This window comes from Lutjanus erythropterus, chromosome 5 (genome assembly GCF_056507025.1).
Source record: "Lutjanus erythropterus isolate fLutEry1 chromosome 5, fLutEry1.hap2, whole genome shotgun sequence".
Lineage (NCBI taxonomy): Eukaryota > Metazoa > Chordata > Actinopteri > Lutjaniformes > Lutjanidae > Lutjanus > Lutjanus erythropterus.
The window spans coordinates 5,480,599-5,502,944 of NC_139321.1; the positions used below are offsets into that span (position 1 = coordinate 5,480,599).

Here is a 22,346-nt window from a genome sequence, read left to right on the forward strand (position 1 = left end):
CAGTCAGCACTGCAGAGGAAATCACTGGTGCCAACCTGTCCTCCATCCAGGATGTATCTACACATCCAGAGTCAGGATATATCACTGCAGATCCATCACACCCTGGACACAAGCGGTTACGACCTCTCTCCTCTGGTGGGCGCTACAGAACAATGTACACCACAGCGACCGGACAGAAGAACAGATTCTTCCCACAGATCATCCCACATGTTGTGTTTTGTCCACGACGCATAAATATTCAGAGAAACCAGAAATTATTCACATTTAAGAAACAGGAATCAGAATTTTGACTATTATTAAATTAATCGACAACTATTCTTATAATTGATTAATAATCTACTGATCAATGCAGCTCTACACATTGCATATTTTAATGAAATATGCATGAAAATGCATTCAGGCAGCGTTGACAGGCCATTTCAATGATTTTATTTAATCTCAGCATGAAAATAAAGGACATTTTAGCCTACTTCATAAATGAGACAAAAAGTGCATTTAGGTGGAATGAACAGGCTCTCATTTCTTCCTCTCATCAATATACACATTTTAAATGCTTTATAAAATTTGTACTGCAGATATCATAAATTGAGAATTTCTTTCATAGTCCTTTATTTATTTGGCAACGCAAATAAATATGTGCTTTAGAGCACACACCATTATATCAACCTGGGTTCAGTGAAGTGTAAAAGTCTTCTTGTTAGTTATAAAACTGACAGACAAATGATGTTTAATCCCTCTTTATTTTGCAAAAACAAGAAAAACAGTAATATCTTAAACAGTCATGGTTTCTGTCCTTTGCCAAGTCAAAGGCATTCACTTACATCCTATTAGAGAAACTTGCCTGTGAACACCAATGACAAACATTTCTTTAAAATATCTACTTACATCAAGTTCAGTTCTTCCCTCAGTGATTGCAGATCATTTCTAAATAGACAATGCAGAGCTAACAAAGACAGAAACTCAGCAGAAGAGGTGAGAAACTCTAAAAGAGGGAATTGAGGAAGGAAGAGTGGACTACAACAGAGCTGTCGAAGCATTTCACACTGCAGACTTCTCTTCAGACATACCGCAACACTTTCCGAACGCACACACATATATTTCATCTCACACCAACACATCAGCGTCACGACTGTTCGTACTTCCTGCAAGCCTTTAAATTAAACATCCACACAGGACTGACTGCGCGAGCAAAACGAGAAAAGTTGTTGGAAAGGACAGAAAAGCAAAGAGTGAAAGGACATGATACATGACACTTAAAGTACACTGATGATCAGTAAAACAAGCATCCCTTATCTATTTTCCTTCTTAAATCTAGATCAATGGCTCAGGAGGAGATGTGGAAAAAAGAATGCAAGAAGGACTTTTGATCAAAACTGAATATTGGTTGTGCAAAAGATCTTTAAGATGTTCCCGGTATTTTGTACATTCACTAAATTAATTAGATTGTCTGATTTAGATCGTCTCCAATCAATGATGTCACAGCTGGCGATATCCAACAGCTGTCAAAGGGAAAATACCTGCTGTGACATCATCAACTGGGGTGTGGCCAAAAGTGAAACATGCTTTAGCACAATGAGAGCAGTGCAGCAGCAGCAGCAGCAGCAGCAGCTTTTGTTTCACTGTTAAATTAAAGGAAGAAAAGTGACGTGAAATCAACAAATGCCTTCAGTTTTGCATGATAAGTTGTGTCCGTGCTCAAATTACAATGTGATTAGTGTCTTAGGAACTGTAACAGCATCAAGAAGAGGTCTGAAGTGTCATTTTAAAGACTCAAAACACGAGGAAAACTGAGGTAGCGAGGTAGCTACTTAACACGGGCTCAAAGTGTTTTCTGCATAAAAAAAAAAGAAACTGTAGCAAAGTGTTTCCAGATGTTTTTGCACAAGAGAAGCAGAAGAAAAACCTGAGGTCGGGTACTGTTAAAGAATGCTGGTGACTGAAAACACCCCTCGCTTTAAGAGCTAACACTGTAGGTTCATGTCACAAGTGGTCAGGCAGTGATCGGGTTCATAGGATGTGGTGTAACAGAGTGTTCCACTGGAGTGATATTTGAGGCAGTGAGGAGAAAGATGGTGGACTGAATGGCTCAGTTTTGTCCACGAAGTAAACAGGTTGAAATTCACTGAAGTCACTAAAAGGTAAAGCTACTGACCGGGCTCATCGGGGGCGGTGGAGTCGAGAGCGGAGTGTCACAGTAACTGGGCTGTATGGACACCCACAGTGTGCCGGGATGATGGTTCCATAAAACAGGATTTGATCTAAACACTGTACATTATGTTTGTCTTCACACTGGAACTACATACCAGTCCCTTGTGTTTTTTTTAACGGAGAACAGGGGGAAGGAAAGTGTAGGAGAAAGGCACATCCTCTTCTTCATCGTCATTCAGGAGCCGTTTACTGCGATGGAGGACAGAAAGGCACAAGTAAATACAAGTGTACGCTGCTTCCATATAAATACATGCCAACCTTTTCTACAGCCCAAGCATGCATCTCAACCTGAAAGGGATGGCTCAGATTATTTGATGTGTGGCTGATGGTAGATGGAGGTCGATGCACAAACAATTTTGAGAAGAAGAAGCAGGAGTACCAGCGTAGGAAGCTAAGCAATGTACTGCTATGGACAAGGTCAGCGGAAAAAAATATTTTAGTCATCTAAAAAGACTAAATATCACTCTCTCCAAAGCCAGAGTTTTGTGTTTGTGTTATTTTGTGACTTTGGTGTATCTGAACTAGGGCTGCATGATATGGTAAAAAAAAAGGTCATATTGCGAATAGTATTTATCTTTTTTAAAGGTTATTTTTTTGTGATTATTGCCTTAATTTTGACAGGACAGCTGAAGAGCAGACAGGAAATGGGGTATAGACAAGGGATGACACACAGCAGAGAGCCACAGGCAGGAGTCAAACCGACGGCCGCTGCAAAAGACTGATAGCCTCAGTACACGAGTTTGGTTGCGTTGGATACAGAGATATTTGTCTTGTATAAGGACAGTGTCCTGTCATAAAAGGCCATCTCAAAGCAAGATGAAGCTCTGAAAATATTAAATATAGCGTACACTTGAACTGAAAATTTTTAGGTGTCTAGAATACTGCTGCTGACCCTGACCACAGCTGTATATTGCTTAACTTCTTACACCTGCTGCTTCTTCATGTTGGAGGTATGTCGACCTTCATCTACTGTAGGAAATAGAAGAAGTACCTCATACAACCACACTTCAAATCATCCGAACTCTCCCTTGAAGTATAGGAATGTGGTCATGAATGTTAGGAAAGTCCAGTTCTAGTCACAGGTACATGGTGTCCACAGCCTGCTCTACCATGGTACAAGTAATCAAAGGCTCAGTACCTTAGTTGGAATTACTGCATTTGCATCCTAAGAAGACGTCGCCTACCCTGAACAGCAAAGTTTAAAGTTAGAGTGACTTTTTTAAAGCTCAAACTCAAAGTTAACACAAGCAGAGTGAAATCTTTGTTACATATCTAGTTGTAATATCCTGATAATAAAAACTGGTCTCTTTAAATCTCTCAAAATACAGTTACACTCTAAAACCAAGGCTGTGAAGTGAATGAATAAGTGCTTTTCACACTGCACTTTAAAATTTTTTTAGAACTGCCTTAGGCCCATATTAAGAAAGCTTTCTTACAATTTCATTTAGCAGCTGTTTTTATCCAAAGCAACGTACATCTGAGAGCTGATGCAACACACACAGAGGGGCGCAAGGCTTTCCATACTCCATATCATTAGACCAGGGTTAACCTCAGACCTGGTCTTAAAGTTGACTGTGGGATAACTTGGGCACTTTTCACACTCACACCGTTACCCCAGGGTTAATCTAAGAACAGGGCTGTATGATTCACAAGGCACTTCTACGAGCTCTGGCTTAAATGTGCACGATAACACACGACGAGTGTTTATACACTAGAATGATGTGTGACTGTTTTTTTTTTTTTTAATACAGCCACTCACACTGGTACATTTTAGCCCAATGTTTAGTAGTTTGAGGGGATAACATTGCAAACGCAGGGCCAGAAAACCCTTACCTGAAGTCTGGGTTTGCCAACTTTGGAATGTGCCAGTGTGGAAGCTTTCTTAAAAAGGTTTTTGGAACGCTTTTGGCCCTGGGCTAAATGTAGTGTGAAAAGCCCCCCCCCCCCCCACAAAAAAAAAGTCTGCTTCAGAGCAGGGTTAGCCCCTAATGTGCAGAATTTCCCCCCTGAAAATCTACTAAACATGGGGCTAAAACATGCCAGTGTGAAATGAGGCAAAAGGCTATTGAAGAATAGTAACACAACATTCTTTAATGGAAACATTAGTCGCATGTTCCACATTTAACCCGGGGCTTTAAGAAATACATTATGAATGAAACAGCCATGGGCTTAGTTTAACCCTGGTTTAACAGTGTGTCTGAAAAGGGGCCAAGTTATTGCAGGGTTATTTCTTAGCCCAGGACTAAGGATGGCATTGGGCTAATGACTGCAGTGTGAAAAAAACCCTACCTATTGATCAGAATCTGTGCATGGAATCTTTGATCAATTTGAAATCAGCCTAAACACAAAGTTATCTGGTACCTCAGAAGCAGAGGCGTCGTCATCATCTGGAGCTGGGATGATTCTACCAGTCATGGACCCCACTCCCAGCACCTTGGGCCGTTTTTCCGCTTTAGGTGTTCCTTCCAGAACCACGACAATGTACTCTCTCTTGGGATCTTCTGTCGGGGTCTCTGTAGGGGCTACAACAGCTTCTTCCAACACAGGGCTGGCTATTTCTGCAGCAGGAGCTGCTGCAACTTCTTCCACAACTGTTGTGGTCACTGGTTCTTCAACCAGAGCTGTGGTAACTTCAGGTTCTACTGCTGCCAAGGCTTCCTCAACAACTGGTGCAGGGACCTCTTCTACTGGTGCAGCCTCCACTGGAGCAGGGGCCTCTTCTACTGGTGCAGCCTCCACTGGAGCAGGAGCCACTGGAGCAGGAGCCTCTTCTACTGGTGCAGCCTCCACTGGAACTGGGGCCTCTTCTACTGGTGCAGCCTCCACTGGAGCTGGGGCCTCTTCAACTGGTGCAACCTCCACTGGAGCAGGGGCCTCCTCTACTGGTGCAGCCTCCACTGGAGCAGGGGCCTCTTCTACTGGTGCAGCCTCCACTGGAGCTGGGGCCTCCTCTACTGGTGCAGCCTCCACTGGTGCAGGGGCCTCCTCTACTGGTGCAGCCTCCACTGGAGCTGGGGCCTCTTCTACTGGTGCAGCCTCCACTGGAGCTGGGGCCTCCTCTACTGGTGCAGCCTCCACTGGTGCAGGGGCCTCTTCCACTGGTGCAGGGACCTCTTCTACTGGTGCAGCCTCCACTGGTGCAGGGGCCTCCTCCTCTTTGACGTCTTCAACAGCAGGAGCCAACTCTTCCGTTACTTCAGCTATCTTCGGTACCTCCAGAGTAGAGGCAGCTGCCAGCGGCGCTGCAACACAAAATCCAGCCATCCAAACATCACTGATGCTCAAGTTATATTTTACCACATTTAGCTTACACAACTTGAGGTGGTTAGCCAAGGTAACTTGATGGGAATTTGTGAAACCTTTTAGGGAAGGAGGATTTAGTGCCAGCAAGTCTGGTGGACTCTGACTACATGCAGGTGCAAGGCCAACAACCAGCAGTAGATGGAGTTTAAGAGAAACAAAGGTGTTCCCTGTTAGTTGGAGCATTGATGCAGTGCCACAAACCAGTGAAGTACTTCAATATAAAAAGAGAAAAATACAGCTTCACACAGAACAGACATACAGACATAATACTGGGCAATTCTGGTAATATTTGGATACACTGCTTGAAACTCTTTTTTTGCAAGAAACCTCAGAGACTAAGGAGAAATTTAGACTGTGTCCCCTAAATCTTAAAACTGATTACTATAGATGTGTTGTCAAGATACAGGATATACTTGTATGGACATTTTATAGTTGAAAAATAACTGTCCTTTCTGGCAGATGAACGTTTCAGCACTAGAGTTTCTTGTGCTTACTGGTCAGACAACACAGCAGTACTGATATGTGATACGCTAGAGTTGGTAAACACACCCATCAGCCACAACATTAAAACCACCATTCCTAATATGACCTAATGCCTATAGGTCCCCCTCGTTCCACCATAATATCTCCACTCTGGACACGTCTGAATGTCGTATCTAGCATGAAGATGTTGGCAGGAGATACTTCCAGTCCTGTAAGATCCAAGCTGGGGCGACCTTGGTCTATGGCTCTAGTTGGCCAATTCTGACCCTCACTTGCACACTGTAGGCAGTTGAGGTGGTGGACAGGGGTCAGCACTGGCGCTCTGACCGGTCTATGGCTACGCCGCATGTTGTGATGCATTGTTGTCTGACACCTTTCAAAGCCAGCATTCACTTTTTCAGCTATTTGTCCTTCAGTCACTTCTCAGTGGGATCAGACAAGGTGGACTAGCCTGTGGTCCCCATGCAAATCAATCAGCCTTGGGTACCCTTGACCCTGTCGTCACTTCACTAGTTGTCCTTCCTTAGACAACTTTTGGTAGGTACTGACCACTGCATATCAGGAACGTTTTAACACCATCTGTCGTTTTGGAGATGCTTCAGCCAGTCATCACAGTTTGGCCTTCTCAAAATTCCTGCTTCCAACATGTCAACTCAAAAAACTGACTGTTCACTTGCTGCTTAATATATCTCACCCCTTAACATGTGCCATTGTAACAAGATGATTAATGATATTCACTTCACCTGTTAGTGGTTTTGAAGTTGTGGCTGATCTGTGTCATGTCAGTGGAGCTCTGTTCAAGATTTTAAAACAAGCGTAACACCATTCACCCAGCATGCCTCCTTAAAATCCTCACTGCCACATACGGACACTGGCAATATTTAACGATGCATACTGTCTCTATATCATGCAAATATACCCCTTTAAGGGATAATTCACCCCAAGTTCAGAATTACATATTTTCTCCTGGCCTGTGGTGCCATTTATCCATCTAGATTTTTTTCGGTGCGAGCTGCAGGCACTACTTTTTGTCTGCAGTACAACCTACTAAAACAGCTTTTGTTCCTACATAAAGGTTTGTGGATTATCTTGAGCAATTCAGTCATGATTTTTGGACAGAGACACTGGTTTTAAATTTTTTACTGTATTTTTTTTTTGGTGCTTTGAGCTCTACAAGCTGTGTACCGTTTAGTCCCATTATACTGGAGAGAGGGCAGACATCTCTACAGCTGATATCTCCAAAAATCTGCAATTCACACCAAAAAAATCTAGACAGATAAACAGCACCAAAGGCCAGGGGAAAATGTGCTTTTGATTATGGGCTGAACTGTCCCTTTAAAAGTATATCACAGTGCAAAAGTCAAGGATTGTGTCTTGATCGAAACAGAAGTCCCAGTGCATTTCTGATATAGTGCAGGAAAGTAGAGTTGAATGCAGAAAGTGGTGAAGAGCAGATAATGACAGCCTGATTAAAATGCTCACTCAATAAATGAAAAGCATGCCTGTGTTCACTTAAAACTTCAGAAGTGCCATCTTATTTTGAAAGTATTTATATGAATTACTGAAGATGAATTATTATTTTTATGAAGGCTAAAGTGTGCGCTGAAAATGTCATGAATAGATACAAATGTCCCTATTTAAAAGCTTCAATGCAAATGATGGTAAAAGACCAATTCAGACAAATTAAAGACGGCAGTAAACCTTTCCGGTTTGATAAAAGCTTTATTGTATGGCTCGATGAATTACCGCAACTGTTCACAGTGCTCATTATCCAGTTATAAGCAAAATAAAAATATGATCACATATGGATTGAATCACTCGGTGACCTACATATTTCTTTGACAGTTCTCTCTGACCTGATGATTTCTCTAACAGTTTCACATTACAATTAAGAAAAATATCACACTGCACAAGTTACAGAGTTTGTACACAATCTCAGAGCCATCTCATCTTGCTGTAGGAAATACACAACTGTACGGCGGATAAATGGGCTCTGTGATAACTTATTACAACATTACAGAGGTTTATATCAAAGAAATACAGCGTTTTGTCAAATCTTATAAAGATGAAATAAGGGGCTTCATAACAAAAAGATACCAGTGATGTCACAGCATTCGGGGGTGTTCCTGCTTGTTGTCTCGCCGCGTCTATTTACCGTGTGTGGTTGGGTTTGAACGTGATATAAGGCTTGTGGTATTCTCACGGAGGAATGGAGAAGTTTTTCAGTTCTGCTGACTGTGCAAAATCGGGGCCAATCCGCGTGAATGAGGTTTTGTATTCAGAGTGATCACATTTATTTCACCCATAACTGCAAATGAGTGTCTCATGAAGACCTCACTGCCACGCTGGAAATGTCTCACTGTGGTGTGCAGCTGGAAATCAGAAGGGAGCCTGCTAAGATGGCCTCGCTGGTTATTAACATCTTAACAATCTGAACGAATATAGACATCATACGCTGCACACCAGAAAAATCTCAAGTCAGCTTTACTTAAATAAACAGTTAACTTGCATACAGTGCTGCCCTTTATACCCACTCCAATAAATAAAGAGAAAATATACAGTTTTAGGAAGAGGTAAGAGTGATCTGTAAGAGGTGAAACCAAGTACCTGAGGAGAAGCAGCTAAACTCTACTGGTTCTACTGTAGACAGTGACTATGTTACCAGTTCTATTGTTCCCAGTGTTGTGAAGAGGAAAAAGCCCTGGTGTTAGCGGCTCTTAAGTTAAAGTGGTTTAAAGATAGTCAGGTGTGTCTGGTAGTGTGTGTGTGTGTGTGTGTGTGTGTGTGTGTGTGTCTCCCTGTAGTGAATGTGTGGAGCCTCAGGCCTCCTCCTCAGATGAAGAAGTCGTACCGTTGCTTTCGGGCTCCTCGGCAGCGACGGCTGGCTCTGCGACAGCCTCGGCAGCCTCCTCGACGGCTTCGGCCACTTGGGCCACTTCCTCCGCGACTGTCTCCACTTCCTGCGCAGCCTCGGCAACGACCTCAGCCACCTCTGCGACAACCTCAGCAGCCTCTGCAACCGCCTCGGCGACTGCTTCCACTACAGTATCCGCCTCGCTGTCAGCAGCCGCAGGGGCCTCCTCTGCGGCGACCTCAGCCTCTGCCGCGACCTCAGCCTCCTCGGCGGCCTCAGCCTCTCCGCCGGCCTCCTCAGCTGCTGCCTCTTCCTCCTCAGCTGCTGCCTCCTCCTCCTCTTCTCCACCTGGAACACAAGGACCAGAGGGACAGTATGAGCCAGTCTGATTGACAGAATGAATGAAAATAATCTGTCATCTACTTCAGTAAGCAGCCAGTAATCTTAAATTTGCTGCATTTAAGAATATAAACCAGACAAAGCATCCCTCTTCTTAAGTGTGAGATAAAGTGATTAATATTTAAAAAGCAACATTACACAAGATAAATATATTATCAGTAGCTGGGTTTCCATCCAAAGTGTAAGACGGACAATGAAGAAAGGAAAAATAGTAGGGCTGTCACTTTTTATAAGCAATTTTCACAAAATTTCAACGTGAGAAGAACAGTAAATATTTAACCAGTAATAATCTTACCAAATTCAAATTCTGTAGTCAGCGAAAGGACATCCTGCTCAGTGACCTGACAGTGTAATTGACATTTTTCTGACTTACTCAGTAATGAAGTTACACCATTGGTCAGTTCAGTATTAGAGTTTCCCTTTTGGTTATTACTGTTGGCTCTTGGGGCCGCAGCTATACTCAGAATCAGAAGTTATGGTACGTAACCAAAGCCGTTTCGTTCACGTTTCACGTTCTACTGGTGTAGACACACCAAATCTGACATACGTCAAAACGACAGGGGTCAACATGTGACGTAACCTGCATATTGCGCCACCCACAGGCCGAAGCATCGGGTGTTCCCTTGCATCAAGATCCGTCATCGCCAGATTTGGCGTATCTGCACCATAAGAGCTGGATTATACTCCACAATGGACACATACTCAATAAATTGTGCTTGAGCATATGAACAAAAAAAGGAAGCCACACACAAGATGAAGCTACTCTGGAGTTGGGCCTTTTATTGTGAAGAATTAAAAGGAAGTTCAGTGTTTATTTGCTGTTTTATAAATGCTCCACTCAAGCTAAGCTGCTCGTCCTCAGTCATGAGACACCAAGCGTGTAGTCCCGATATAATGGAAATGCAAATCCCTGCCATGCCGAGTCAAGCCAAGCTGGCAAATGTGTAGGGAAAAGGGGCATACAACATTTGAAACTATTATTTGACACATCAGTTTCTGCTAACCTTAATTAGGACGTTCTAATGTATGTCAGAGCAAAGGATCGACAGTTGGATGGAAACACAGCTACAGCTGATCATATTTCACTTATAGCAGGTTAATCAAGAAGTACTACTTCCAATAGTCAGTCCAAACCTTACCTCTGTCATCTGGAAAAAAAAACCAGAGGCAACACTTATTACACAAACTGCATGCAAACTCAAAGGCAGGAGGAGCATGACAAAGACAACAGGGAGGGGGAGGGGAGGGGGAAAGGAAAGGCAGGGAGAGGAGTGCGGGTTCAGGTGCAGGGTAGAGGGGTGAAGTTGTATCTTGGTTCTTACCATCAAATTAACAAGCTATCAGTTTTTAGGAACTCTGAAAGTGAGTCTGCCATTGAGACAGATACTTACAGATGAGGACAAAATTATTAGCCCCCCTATGAAAATTATATATTTTTTTAAGTATTTCCTAAGTGGTGTTAAACAGAGAAAGGAATTTTTAACACAGCTTTCCCAAACATCCTAGTTTTATTTTGGATGCTTACATTATTTTACTTTGCACACAGAAACAAAAGTATTTCATAAAAACCGAAAACTACCAGGGTCGAAAATATTAGCCCCCCTGATGCTAATAGTCAATTGTGTATCCTTTCTGCTGGATAACAGCCTGCAGTCGTTTGTTGTAGTTTTCAACAAGTCTCAGACACGTCTCCTGAGGAATCCCAGCCCATTCTTCTTTGGCAAGTCTCTCAAGCTCCTCCAGATTTGATGGTCTTCTGGCATGGACCCTGGTCTTCAGTTCATCCCACAGATTTTCAATGGGATTCAAGTCAGGGCTTTGTGCAGGCAAGTCAATAACGTTCACTTTGGTCTTCTGGAGGTAGTTCTTCAGCAGGAGCGACGTATGTTTTAGGTCGTTGCCATGTTGGAAGACAAAGTGACAACCCAGACCCAGTTTTGCTGCTGACTGCTTGAGGTTTTCTTTCAAAATCTTCACATATCCTTCCTTATTCATGATTCCTTCCACCTTGACGAGATTCCCAGTTCCAGACGGACTGAAGCATCCCCACAGCACAATACTCCCACCACCGTGTTTCACTGTGGGGACGGTGTTCTTTGGGTTATACGTCTCTCCCTTCTTTCTCCAAACATAAGCAACGTCTCTACGGCCAAAGCGCTCTAGTTTCGTCTCATCTGACCAAAGGACGCGCTTCCATTATGCATAATCTTTCTCCAGGTGGTCCTTAGCGTACTTCAGTCTGGTTTGAAGGAGTCTCTTCTGCAGTAGTGGAGTTTTTCTTGGTCTGCAACCTCGCAGTCCATTCCTGTGCAGGGCTCTAGTGATCGTCTTCTTTGAGACTACAATTCCTGACTTGGCCAAGTCATTCACTAGTGTCTTGGCAGTTGTTCTGGGGTCTTTAGACACATCTCTCACTAGTTTTCTTTCAAGTCTCTTTGAAATTTTTCTCTTCCTACCTCTGCCAGACTTGGAAACGCTGTGATAACTTTGTATATCCTTCTCCTGCTTTGTGAGCATCAACAATTCTTTTTCTCAAGTCTAAACTGATTTCTTTTGTTTTTGGCATGATGCTTTCTCAAGTGACAGCTCAAACCCTCACTGAAGTTTTTATACTGTGTGTAAATTGGAAGATTTTAACTTGATTTTACAAGCTTTGTGCATTACAAGTTAAAGCACATCATTGCACAACGGTGGTTTGTGCTATGGCTCAATAAAAAGGTCAGTTCATAAGGGGGCTAAGAATATTGACCCTGGTAATTTTTGTTTTTACTGGGAGTGATAATAATCTTTGTCTTTTGTAAAGATGATTTTACTTTGACTTCCAGAACTCTGGACCCCGATATTATTCCCCCTATTTCACAACTCAATAGGGCAGATATGATGGTCACAAACAGCCTTAGAAGTCAATCATTTTCAACTGGGGGACACTCCAAATAACACAGAGAAGGACTCTGAAGTGGCTTTTGAGACTGCAAATACAGTAGACAAATATCAGGGCACCAGTGTTAATGTAAACCGGGCTACATAAGCTAACAGAAGCCTTTGGATAAGACTAACATCACTCACAATAGCGCATTATAATGTGTTAGCAATGATAAGTTTGCGTGACACTATAGTTGACCAACTGTGGCCATGACAAAACATAGCTAATATTTAACATTCAAACCAGAGTGTTGTTGAGAAATGATGCAGTCCATTTACAAAAACAAAAATCTGTCATGATTGCCTTGTGGATACTTCAACTCAAGTCCATTTCTCCTCTTCACACATTTACACATTAACATTTAGCAGCAAACACAACAAAGAGAGCAAAACAGAATCAATATCCTTCACAGTAATGTCCAGAAGTTTTAGGCACAGTAGAGGACTCTGCCTTTCTTAGCAGTAGCAGTACAGGAGGAGGAAAGGAGGAGAGAGGGTTTTTTCCAAAGAGTCCAGTTCTAGGATGAATATCCATGCGGCCACAGAGGACCTTAGCTTTAGCATTACACTGAAAAGAGTAAAGACACAAAGAGTTAGAGAAATGGGAAGAAGATATTTTGCTTTTTTTTAAAAAAAGCCACAGTCAATTTACACAACAATGTGATCGTCAAATTTAAACTCAACCACAGACGCTACGCAGGTGAAAAATGGTAATGGGTAGCTGAATCTATGCAAAGCTCTGCGAGAAGAAGCATTAGTCATGAGGACATTAAGACAAAGTCACCGTTTGTCCAAAATGGAGCAGAGATGTCTTCAAATGACTTAAAGTTAAGAACATGCAAGACTCGGTTTAATTTTAAGCCTAGCCTACTTATGAGGTATGAAGAACGCAGTGAAGAGTGGGAGGGAGAGAGAGGAGGGACTGAGTGGTGTCAAAGGAGGGGACTGATTTGGTGACCAAGCTTTCCGGCCAGACAGGGAAAATCGGGAGCGGTGAGGCTAAGGTCAAATACAAGGACACACTTGTCAATACTGTAATAGCCAAGTATACGAAAACTATGTAGAATATGTATACATGTTCCCAAACTACAAATCCTGCAGATATCGTCTTCTATATGTGCAAAGGTTAGTCATGGAGTTCCACAGCGTTCTGTGCTTGGACCAGTCCAGTTCACCCTCTGATTCATTCAGGCCATATTATTGGGGAACTTTTTATAACGTCCATTGTTATTCAAATGATGCTGCACTGTATCCATCTTCTGTGATGATTTGGCAATGTATAAATAAAACTTTGCTTGACTTAATATCCTACAGAGGAGTAGGATCAACTGTAATTATGGTAATTAAACTAAATCTTAGATTAGATCATTTATAAAATTTATAATGTCAAATTATTGTTCAGAGGTCTGCACTACTATGAACTATTTTAAATAGGTTGTCATTGCTAATGTTCTGTGTGAGGTGTGACTACTGTCTGCTGCTGCTGCAGTCATAATTTCCCTTTCTTAATCTCCGTTTAGACCGTAGGAAAGAAATTAACCAAATGTTGTAATCTTGGAAATGTCAGTGCTAAAAACATTGTGATTATTGTGATCATGACTTTTCATCGCAATCAGGATAGTGAAATTGTTAGAAGAAAATCAAATCCATGCCAACATTTCCTTCTACCCAGTTAAACATGTCAGTGAAGCATTCATACAGTCATCAAGCCGTGACAATGAGTGAATGCAAAATGCATGACACAAAACTCACCCTCTTCATCATCCTTGCCTGCAAGGAAACAAACATCTGTCTAAGTTTCATATAGAAACAGTTTGAGCAGTAAACCAATGTATGGGTTTTTTACGAGAACAAATATAGTTTGTTCTTCAAAATGCTCAAAGAAACTTCTTCAAACTCTGTTACAGGTAACAGCATCGGGAAAAGCTGCTGCTGCTGCTGCTTAATGCTGTTTACAGTTTGCATTCAGTTGCAGCTTGTGATACATATTTGCATCAGTTTGTTTCTATTTAACATGCTACCTATTTATGCTTACTCTCAAATATTAACAGTAAAATGGAGATTTAATTTGAAAATCCAACATTATCTAAGTTAGATTCTGCTCACTACATGTGTAAAAAAAAAAAAAGGAAAATTTGGTTGGATGGTGGGCAGAACATTCCTCAGAAACATCGGGATTCATCTTCTTGGGATGAAAGATGAGTTATAAAAGCCCTCAGGATTTGGTTCTGTGGCACGAACTAGATTATTTCTTATTGCATGTGATAAAATCTATTTGAAATGGGTCATCTTGATTCCACCAGTGAGCCTGAGCCAAACAGTTTACATAGTGAAGTGTTTGTACACAGCGACCGTGCTGCCGCTGATCTTATCAGTTCACTGTCAGCTGGTTTGTTTGCTCTGTTCATACATATAAATTGGATCAAGTCGACAAATGTCATCCATCTAAAACAGAATATGGGCAGTTAAGAGTCTGTGAGCCAGAATAAATAAAAGGAAATTATCAGTGATTACAAACACTGATAATATTCACACAGCATAAACACAGTCGTGTGCACTGAACCAAAGGATGTTTGTGTTTAGAGGACATGAGTTTGTGTTGGAGGGTTTGAAACGTCTAGAGGTACTGAACAATAAAGAATGTCTGATGTGAACGTTTTGCCAGAACCAACCCTTAATCTACTGATTTGGAGGATATTTTTGCAATGTCCACTATTGTCCATTGTCGTTTGACAATTTTATCCTTGCTAGTAGGTGAAAAATCTAAAAACTAAATGCTAAGTTTACCTTTTTTGGTCAAACTACCATTAATGTCAAGAATAATGCAGCAGCAGTTTAACTTATCCTTTGCATCAAGTCTGCAATTTTAAATTAGTTGCACTGGATTTACCTGTTGAATGTATTAATTAATCAAGCTGGTCTACATTTCCTGTTGATTAACTATTTTATGAACTAATCATTTTAGTTTCACTTTCTTAATTTTGTAAAGTCCTCCAATAAACAGTGTACTACACTGCAGAATCCATTATGTTTTAGCTTAAAAAATGCTGTCCCATGGCAGCATAATGAAAACACTCCACTGGATTATAAAATTAACAATAAAAAGAGATTTCCAGCTGATAAACCAGTCAGACAGAAGGTCTGGGATGGTGCTGGTTGGCCACCAAAACATTTAAATTGGTCTGACTGATGACCGTCCTCAGCACTCTGAGACGGACGTAAAAATACACAGGCAGCACAGCAGGAACTAAGTGTGTGTGTGCGTGTGTGTGTGCGTGCCCTGGGTGTCTAAGTTGCTGAGACATGATGGCCACAACAGACTGACTGGTCAGACTGAGCTGAGCGGCTATGCTGAGTCTTTTCATTTGTGCGTTGCTCAATGACGCTCCCTCACTGCTGAAATAAGCAGAGGATTATCTCAAACTGTCCCACAATCCTTTGCTTGGAGTGATGTCAATCTCTTTGCCCGCAACAAGGCAGAGCAGCCTGAGAGATAAATGATGCCTACATATGAATTAAAGAAACACACTAATCAATCAGCAAACTTCATAACTACTTATAAGAAACTGTAGAGGGGAATGAAAAGTGTGCTTGTTTCCTTCATCTCTAGAGCTCCATGCTTCTCCTTTAACATAATATTTACTACTAGAGGTCAGCTGTTAGGACGAGTCCAGACCAGCACTGTTGACTGAGAGCACAAATACACAGATACATTTTTACAATACATTTTTTAGCTTCACACATTTGAGTCAGCGAGCCGGTGGAGGGATCTGATCTCTGTTAAGGTGAGTGAAAACTACCAGGCAGCAGGTGAGGAGCACTTACTCTTGGGCGGCCATGGTTTAGGTACCCACTCTGTCTTGGGTCTGGCCTTTATTTGTGCAACGCGTTCATTGAACCTGGCGTTGTCTCCGGTCACGGTGTTGTACGCCTGTGGAGAGGAGAACAAGGCTTAATGTGATATTTCGACTCATCTCTCATTCCTCAAATGACAAGTTTCATATTCCAGTTGGAAAATTTTAACATATCACCCAATCCTATTGTGGACCAAATAAGACATTTGACGACATCATCTGACTTTAAGAAATACTGACTTTTCACATTTTTTTTTCAACATTCCATAAACCTACTAATCAATTAGTGCAGAAAATGATGAATCGACAATGAAAATAACTGATGGTTGCAGTCCAATTATCAATACTGCATTTCAAATATTCAGTATTAGAGGGGTGTAACGGATTCTTGTTGGCCTGTGATCCAAACAGATCGACAACACAATAGTTGTACCGTCACTGTTGCTTTTTAAAGTTATAAAACCCCAAATCTTGATGCAGAGTTGCAGTAAAACAACAAGACAGGTGCACACTGTCTGCATTGCATCTCTGAAGCAACAGTCAATAAGAAGTTTTTAAAAAAGGAAGAGCGACTATTTGAAAAGCTGTCACATCACCTCTTTTCACTGGTCTAACTGGTTAACTGTCATTATCATTATTACATCATCTGCAAAGTGATCCAATCTGTGACTCAAAACCATGATACGATTTCGAACCACAGGTTTTGTGATCCATTACACCTCTATTCAGTAATCAATATATATTGATAGTTTCACACTATTGCCTAGTGTATGTTAATATCAAATGTGTTGAGGCTGAAATTATCAACTTCTACAAGCAATAAAACTTACATATGTCACAGCACCGACAAAAGCTCCACCACACAGCAGGGCGTAGACTATGTTCTCCCCAGACCCACCAGGAACTGATGACATTGGCCGCCGCTGCTCAACTGCAAAGAATTAAAAAGGTCACATGTTAGATCCTCAGACCTGTTGATAGATTGTCCTTAATGGAGCTTTATTATGCGTTTTCACTTTGACATCCACATGTATTACGAAGTTCAACCTTTCATTCATACAAACTGCCTGTGTGTTTCCCCACCACTCTGCAGAGACCTTCATGGCTTTGAAAAGATCCTACAGGACAGGAATAATGTGCCACACAAGCCCATAAGTTCCAGCTCTGTCAGTGTGAAAGGGATTGGTGAGAAAGCACCCTAAGGCGCTCTGCTGGCTCATGATGCCTCCTGCTCTGATTGGATTTAGCGCCATAGATTTAGATTGCCAAAAATATGCCTGTCAGCACTTGTTTGACACCCACAGGGTGATGCACTCTACTCCGCACCCTCGGAAAGAAAAAACGATTTGGTTTCGACCTGTTGTTATGTTCACACCTTTAAAGGTGTTTTACAAGGAGCTCTAATTCCTGCAGGAAGGTTTGGAGTCTGTGCTCATTTCAGGTGATAAAGTGGTGCCGGTATTAGCATTTGAATCCACTTGACCCAGAGCAGACATTAAACTCTGCTTCCTCTGACTAGGCAAATCCTTTGTTTTAGTTTGGCACAGCAGTTTCTTCACTGATGGAACATTCAGCACAACTAAAGGGAATGCAGGCAAGCCAGCTTTGTTTACTACGAAAAACTTGGACCAGAGTCAACACCTCTTATCAATACTATGTAGACCAGCGCTAACACTTAAACCCTTAGCAAACACTACAGAATCACACTTCATCACACACAATGTGTAGCTGACCACAACTGAAGCCTGTTTGGTAGAAAAGAACTTTGATGTCCAAAGGAAACAGAAATATCCACTGATCTGGCTGTAGCTTAAATTATAGGCCTACCGTTTTTATACTAAAATTAACACACTAAAAATAGGTGATTGACTGCTTTTCCATTATCAGGAGATGAGTTTGCATTTCTGTTCTTCTATTTTTTTAAGTTACTGATGTGTCATGTTCAATTTCACAAACACTCTACAAAACAGACAGTGAACAGGAAGCAAAACTGGATTGCACTTTTTTTTAGAAAAGCTGCCATGAAATCAGGCATTTTATGCCGCAACAACCACCAAAAACAGCCTGCAAAATCCACTTTAGGCCGTATCTGAGGCAATTTCTGATGGTGTTATCGAAATAACTAATTACTTTTGTTATCTTTTACTTCAGTCTCTTCCAAACTCAATGCCAACTAATGATGTTTGAGCGCTACTTTAAGGGAGACAGATGGACGATGAATCAACTACTTTTAACAATTATGGTGTATTATTATAGTTTAAGATACACAGCAGTATATGACGTAGGCAAGTAGTGTTGCTGGGGGGACACTGAGGCGGTTGCATCAGGGACAAAGTAGTAAATTTTTCAATTAATTTATATAGCAGCAATTGGACTTTAAAAAATAAGATTCCAATAATTGTAAAAATGCTGAATATTGGAGTAGATATTTGGTTGATCCCTAATTAAAACTGTATAAATCTATGGGTTCAATGATACTACAGCACTCAAATGAATTCCTTTCCTAAAATAGATAAGTCAAAAAACAAGGACAAATTAATACCTTGCAAGTGTTTCAACCGATGGCCTCTAAGAAACACTGTCAAAGTATTAACTAGTAGTTCTTCTAGAAGTTAAGCATTGTCGTGTCCGGTGTTAAGGCTATTAACTTCCTCATATTGTCAGGAACTAATCCAGTGTCCACAGTTCTGACATGACTCCTTACCAGTCACCCTGTTATATTTATACTGGCTAATCGGCTCAAGTCTAAAGGTATGAGTAGGGTGGGGGGATAAGGTGGTGAAAACTGTTGGCCAGTGGAGGGGCACAGGTCAAGAAGTCACAGGATTACAGCATGATACCCTTCTCTGATTAAGTGGGAGCACTGGAGTGGAGAAGGTCTGAAAATGAGGGTCTCGTGTTCAGCATATTTGTCTCGCTGAATGGATTCTGGGTAGAGAGCAGACATTTAGTTTGATGTAATCTGTTTAGAGGCCCCCAGTGGTGCCTGGCAGTGAAGACAACAACCAAACCCTTGCAGGAAAGAGTGTCGTACGGCCATCTTTGTTTGGCTTGGGCTCCGTCAGGACAGGCCAAAAGCCAAAAGGTGTGTCCTGAAACATTCAGGATGTACAAAGCTGAAGAGGGGGGCTGCCTGGACATTCAGAAAGAAGGTGAAGCCATACTTGCCAAACCTCCTGATTCTCCCAACTGCTGTCTCCCTGTGCCGTCACAATTCTCCAGCGTTTCTCCAGATTTATGACAAATCCCCCCCTTTACATTATAACAACTTATTTCTGACAGTGTGCAGCAAACTCCAAAAATCTAGTGTTTTCACTCAGATAGACGCGTCTTCCAGCAAAGAATAATCATCATTTCTTAACGAAGGTTTTGGAGTAAAGTGTGTGCATTTTATAAAATGTGCCCTGTCAATTTTTTAGTGGCAGGGCACAAACTAAATGAATGAAAAAACTCATTGGGTTATGCAAGATACTTAAGCAAGTTCTCAAAGTAAAATTAAAAGTACTTCATATAAAAATGCTGCTGTAGAGTATTTGTATCATTTCATTTTCTAAAAGTCATCAAATGCATGAAAAAAAGTCTCTGAAACTCAAATTTTCCTCTATTTTTGAGGTCTCATGTTAGAGTATGGCTGCTAAACTTGACTATTTAGAGGCGAAATCTAAGTTAGCTAACACAGTCATCCAAAAATGAACAACTGAACGCAAAACTCAAAGTCCGTTAGTTACATCATGACTTACTTAACATACTTATTTGAAGTTATGATTTTTCTCTCGTCAAAAACATGAGCTAACCTGAGAAACAGCCACCTGCTAGCTGCAACGGTGATTTATCCAAACTGTAAATTCTGTAAAGGTGAAACAGACGCCATTTTGACATGAAACAGTAACATTAACACAGGTGTTATGATTGATACCAATTGAGGTTAAACAGAGTGGTGTCCAGTTTTCAAAACGTAACGTCAACTATCCCTCGTTGACGCCATTTTTTCATATCAATGTGTCTGAAATGCTAATAATTAATGATATCAGAAGAGAATGTCCTCTAAGTTCATCATCTTTTTGTCCCTACGTACCGGCAGTGTCCAGCTGTCCTTCACGGTTATGTAAAGTTATCAGGGTGGAGGACAGGAGCTGCCACCACCGGCCGGTTTGTGGCGCAATCTTAAAACAGCCTGTGTAGGTATCCTATAGCGCGTGCCTCCTCTGTCCTCTGTACATTAGACCACCGTCACACGAGGACACCACGTGACTGACAGCGGCAACCATGTTTCCATACTTCCCATAGTCTGTTGAAGGTCACATACAAATGTATGTTTGTAATATATAGAGGTTTAAAACGGCAATGAGATCCAAATTAACGTGACATAACAAGAAACCACGTGGCTCGTTCGTTTAAATTGGTTTAAATGGTTCAGCGCCTGATATAAAGGCTTAAAACGTGACACACGGAGTTTATAAAGTATGGAAACAAGCCGGTGGCAAACAGCGGATTATAGACTGACTGTGGCAGCCTGCTGTCCTGCTGAACACCCTGACAGGATACACGAGGCTTTGTTTGGTGTCATTATCAAATACTCCAACCAGGGCTCAAATATACACACATCACCACGAGGAGCTGCAGAGATGTCTCACCAATCACACCGTTTGAATACCGGGGACTAAAGTCCACACTTAAGTCCGATCCGGCCTAATTTTAGCCAAAAAGCCGAGTTGACCTTCACATCACATGGGCAGCCATTGCCATCCTCCGGTTTGGGGATGCAGCTATGCGGAGAAATTCACATGAGGACAGAGTGTACTTTTCTCTTTTCTAACGATTAACGCATCAGTCAATAGATGGCGCAGAGTCAGCGTCCCATTCAACCACAGACATCGTTTACAAAAGGCATAAATTCAGTTTTGTGTCGTGTTTGAACGCCTTTGGTTTTGGCTGGCTGATGAGACTCACCATCCCGGGGCAACCTGTAGGCTGCTCTCCGTGCCAAAGGCCCACACCTCTGCCAGGCCGCTCTGCAGGAAAACATCGCTGCTCTCCGAGGGGCTACGATGGGAATGATGCAGCTTCAGCAAGTGCTGCTGGATGAATGGCTGCTGGGCTGCTACCAGAGAAACGTGCGAGGAGGCGGAGGATGGACCTGCCCTCTGTTGCGCAATATAGGTTGCATGTGGTGCCTTTTTTTATGGAGGGCCATTAGTGCCACACAGCGACAGGAAGATGTATGAGGAATCATTAGCGCCATAGAGGAGTAGAACCGTTTTTAATGCTGCAGGTGTAACAACAGAATTGTTGTTCCTAGTTTGATTTGAGTTGCATCTGTTCTTGTTGCATAAGGATTTCATCTTGTTGGATCCCTGTGTTTAGCTGGAGGGTAGTGTTTCAAAGAATAACATGTAAATTAAATCCCATGGTTCTGTTTTACTACTTCTGATTACTTTTTCAAAATAAATTATGAATGTTTTATGGTAATTTCAAACATAGTACTGAAACTTAAATATGTTTCATTCATTTATTTTTCATTTATTTTCCAGACCCACCTGTGGGACTTACACGGCCCACACTGTAATATGTCATTATAAAAAACATAGGCCTTGCAAGGTATAGAGAGTTTCACTCTTCCTATATCCACTTTTATAACTTCACTCATGCTGGTCATTAAGTCTACCCCAAAGTGTGTCCATTTTTGACACTACCTGTCCTGCGTCTTATCTTTGAGGACACTGATCATCCTCTATACATCATGGTGACTTTCATCCTGTCCACCCTTAGGCACAGCAGGTCACAAGACATGTGGACAAAATCATGATTTTGTACACTTTTCATTTATTCAGTCATTTTTTTCAACACTTGTACATTCCTGCACATATCTCCTTATCTTTTAACGGCTGCTTTCAGGGACAAAACCGTGTTTCTCCTATGGTTTTATTTGTTACTCAGACAACTGTTGTCCTCAATAACTGTTAGCTACAGTTCAGTTTCCTGTCTTTAGTTTGAAAAAAATGTGTTACTTTGAAAACCCCTTCTTTTTCCAGATTCATAAGCTAAATATTCGTAGCAACCACTGCAGAGGACAGTTTGCTCTTTTCTCTCTACAACAAAATATAAGGTATAATTATGATAATTGTAAGAATCATTTTCTGTACGTGTTGTACTTTTGTAACATTTAATTATCAGGCTGGGGCCTTGTTCTCCCTGCATGCAGCTACATTTGGTGAAATGAGAACTAAATTGCCCCTTAGTATAGACATGTTCATTTGTGTTCGAGTGTTGGCCCTGTGGCAGAGCAGCTAGCTGGTTTATAAAAACACATAATGTACAATAAC

General features: G+C 41.6%; 1 protein-coding gene across 1 annotated transcript; it reads right to left on the minus strand.

Moving 5' to 3' along the window:
- Positions 1–1,285: 1,285 nt before the first annotated feature.
- On the minus strand, positions 1,286–21,155 carry mgarpa (mitochondria localized glutamic acid rich protein a). The gene is made up of 8 exons (XM_084718592.1): positions 20,974–21,155; positions 16,854–16,954; positions 15,995–16,100; positions 13,922–13,939; positions 8,846–9,196; positions 4,570–5,450; positions 3,347–3,393; positions 1,286–2,397 (listed from the first exon to the last, which is right to left on the minus strand). Exons 1-7 carry the CDS (start codon positions 21,047–21,049, stop codon positions 3,358–3,360), a joined length of 1,569 nt encoding a protein of 522 aa, XP_084574718.1. The 5' UTR covers positions 21,050–21,155; the 3' UTR covers positions 1,286–2,397; positions 3,347–3,357.
- Positions 21,156–22,346: the final 1,191 nt, after the last annotated feature.

Excerpts from the sequence above, each read along its gene's own strand:
- mgarpa (XM_084718592.1), bottom strand. The coding sequence starts at position 21,049 with ATGTTTTCCTGCAGAGCGGCCTGGCAGAGGTGTGGGCCTTTGGCACGG. Across the intron at positions 16,955-20,973 it reads CTACAGGTTGCCCCGGGATG|TTGAGCAGCGGCGGCCAATG; the intron begins GTGAGTCTCATC and ends AATTCTTTGCAG. Across the intron at positions 5,451-8,845 it reads CGAGGAGCCCGAAAGCAACG|CGCCGCTGGCAGCTGCCTCT; the intron begins GTACGACTTCTT and ends TTTGTGTTGCAG.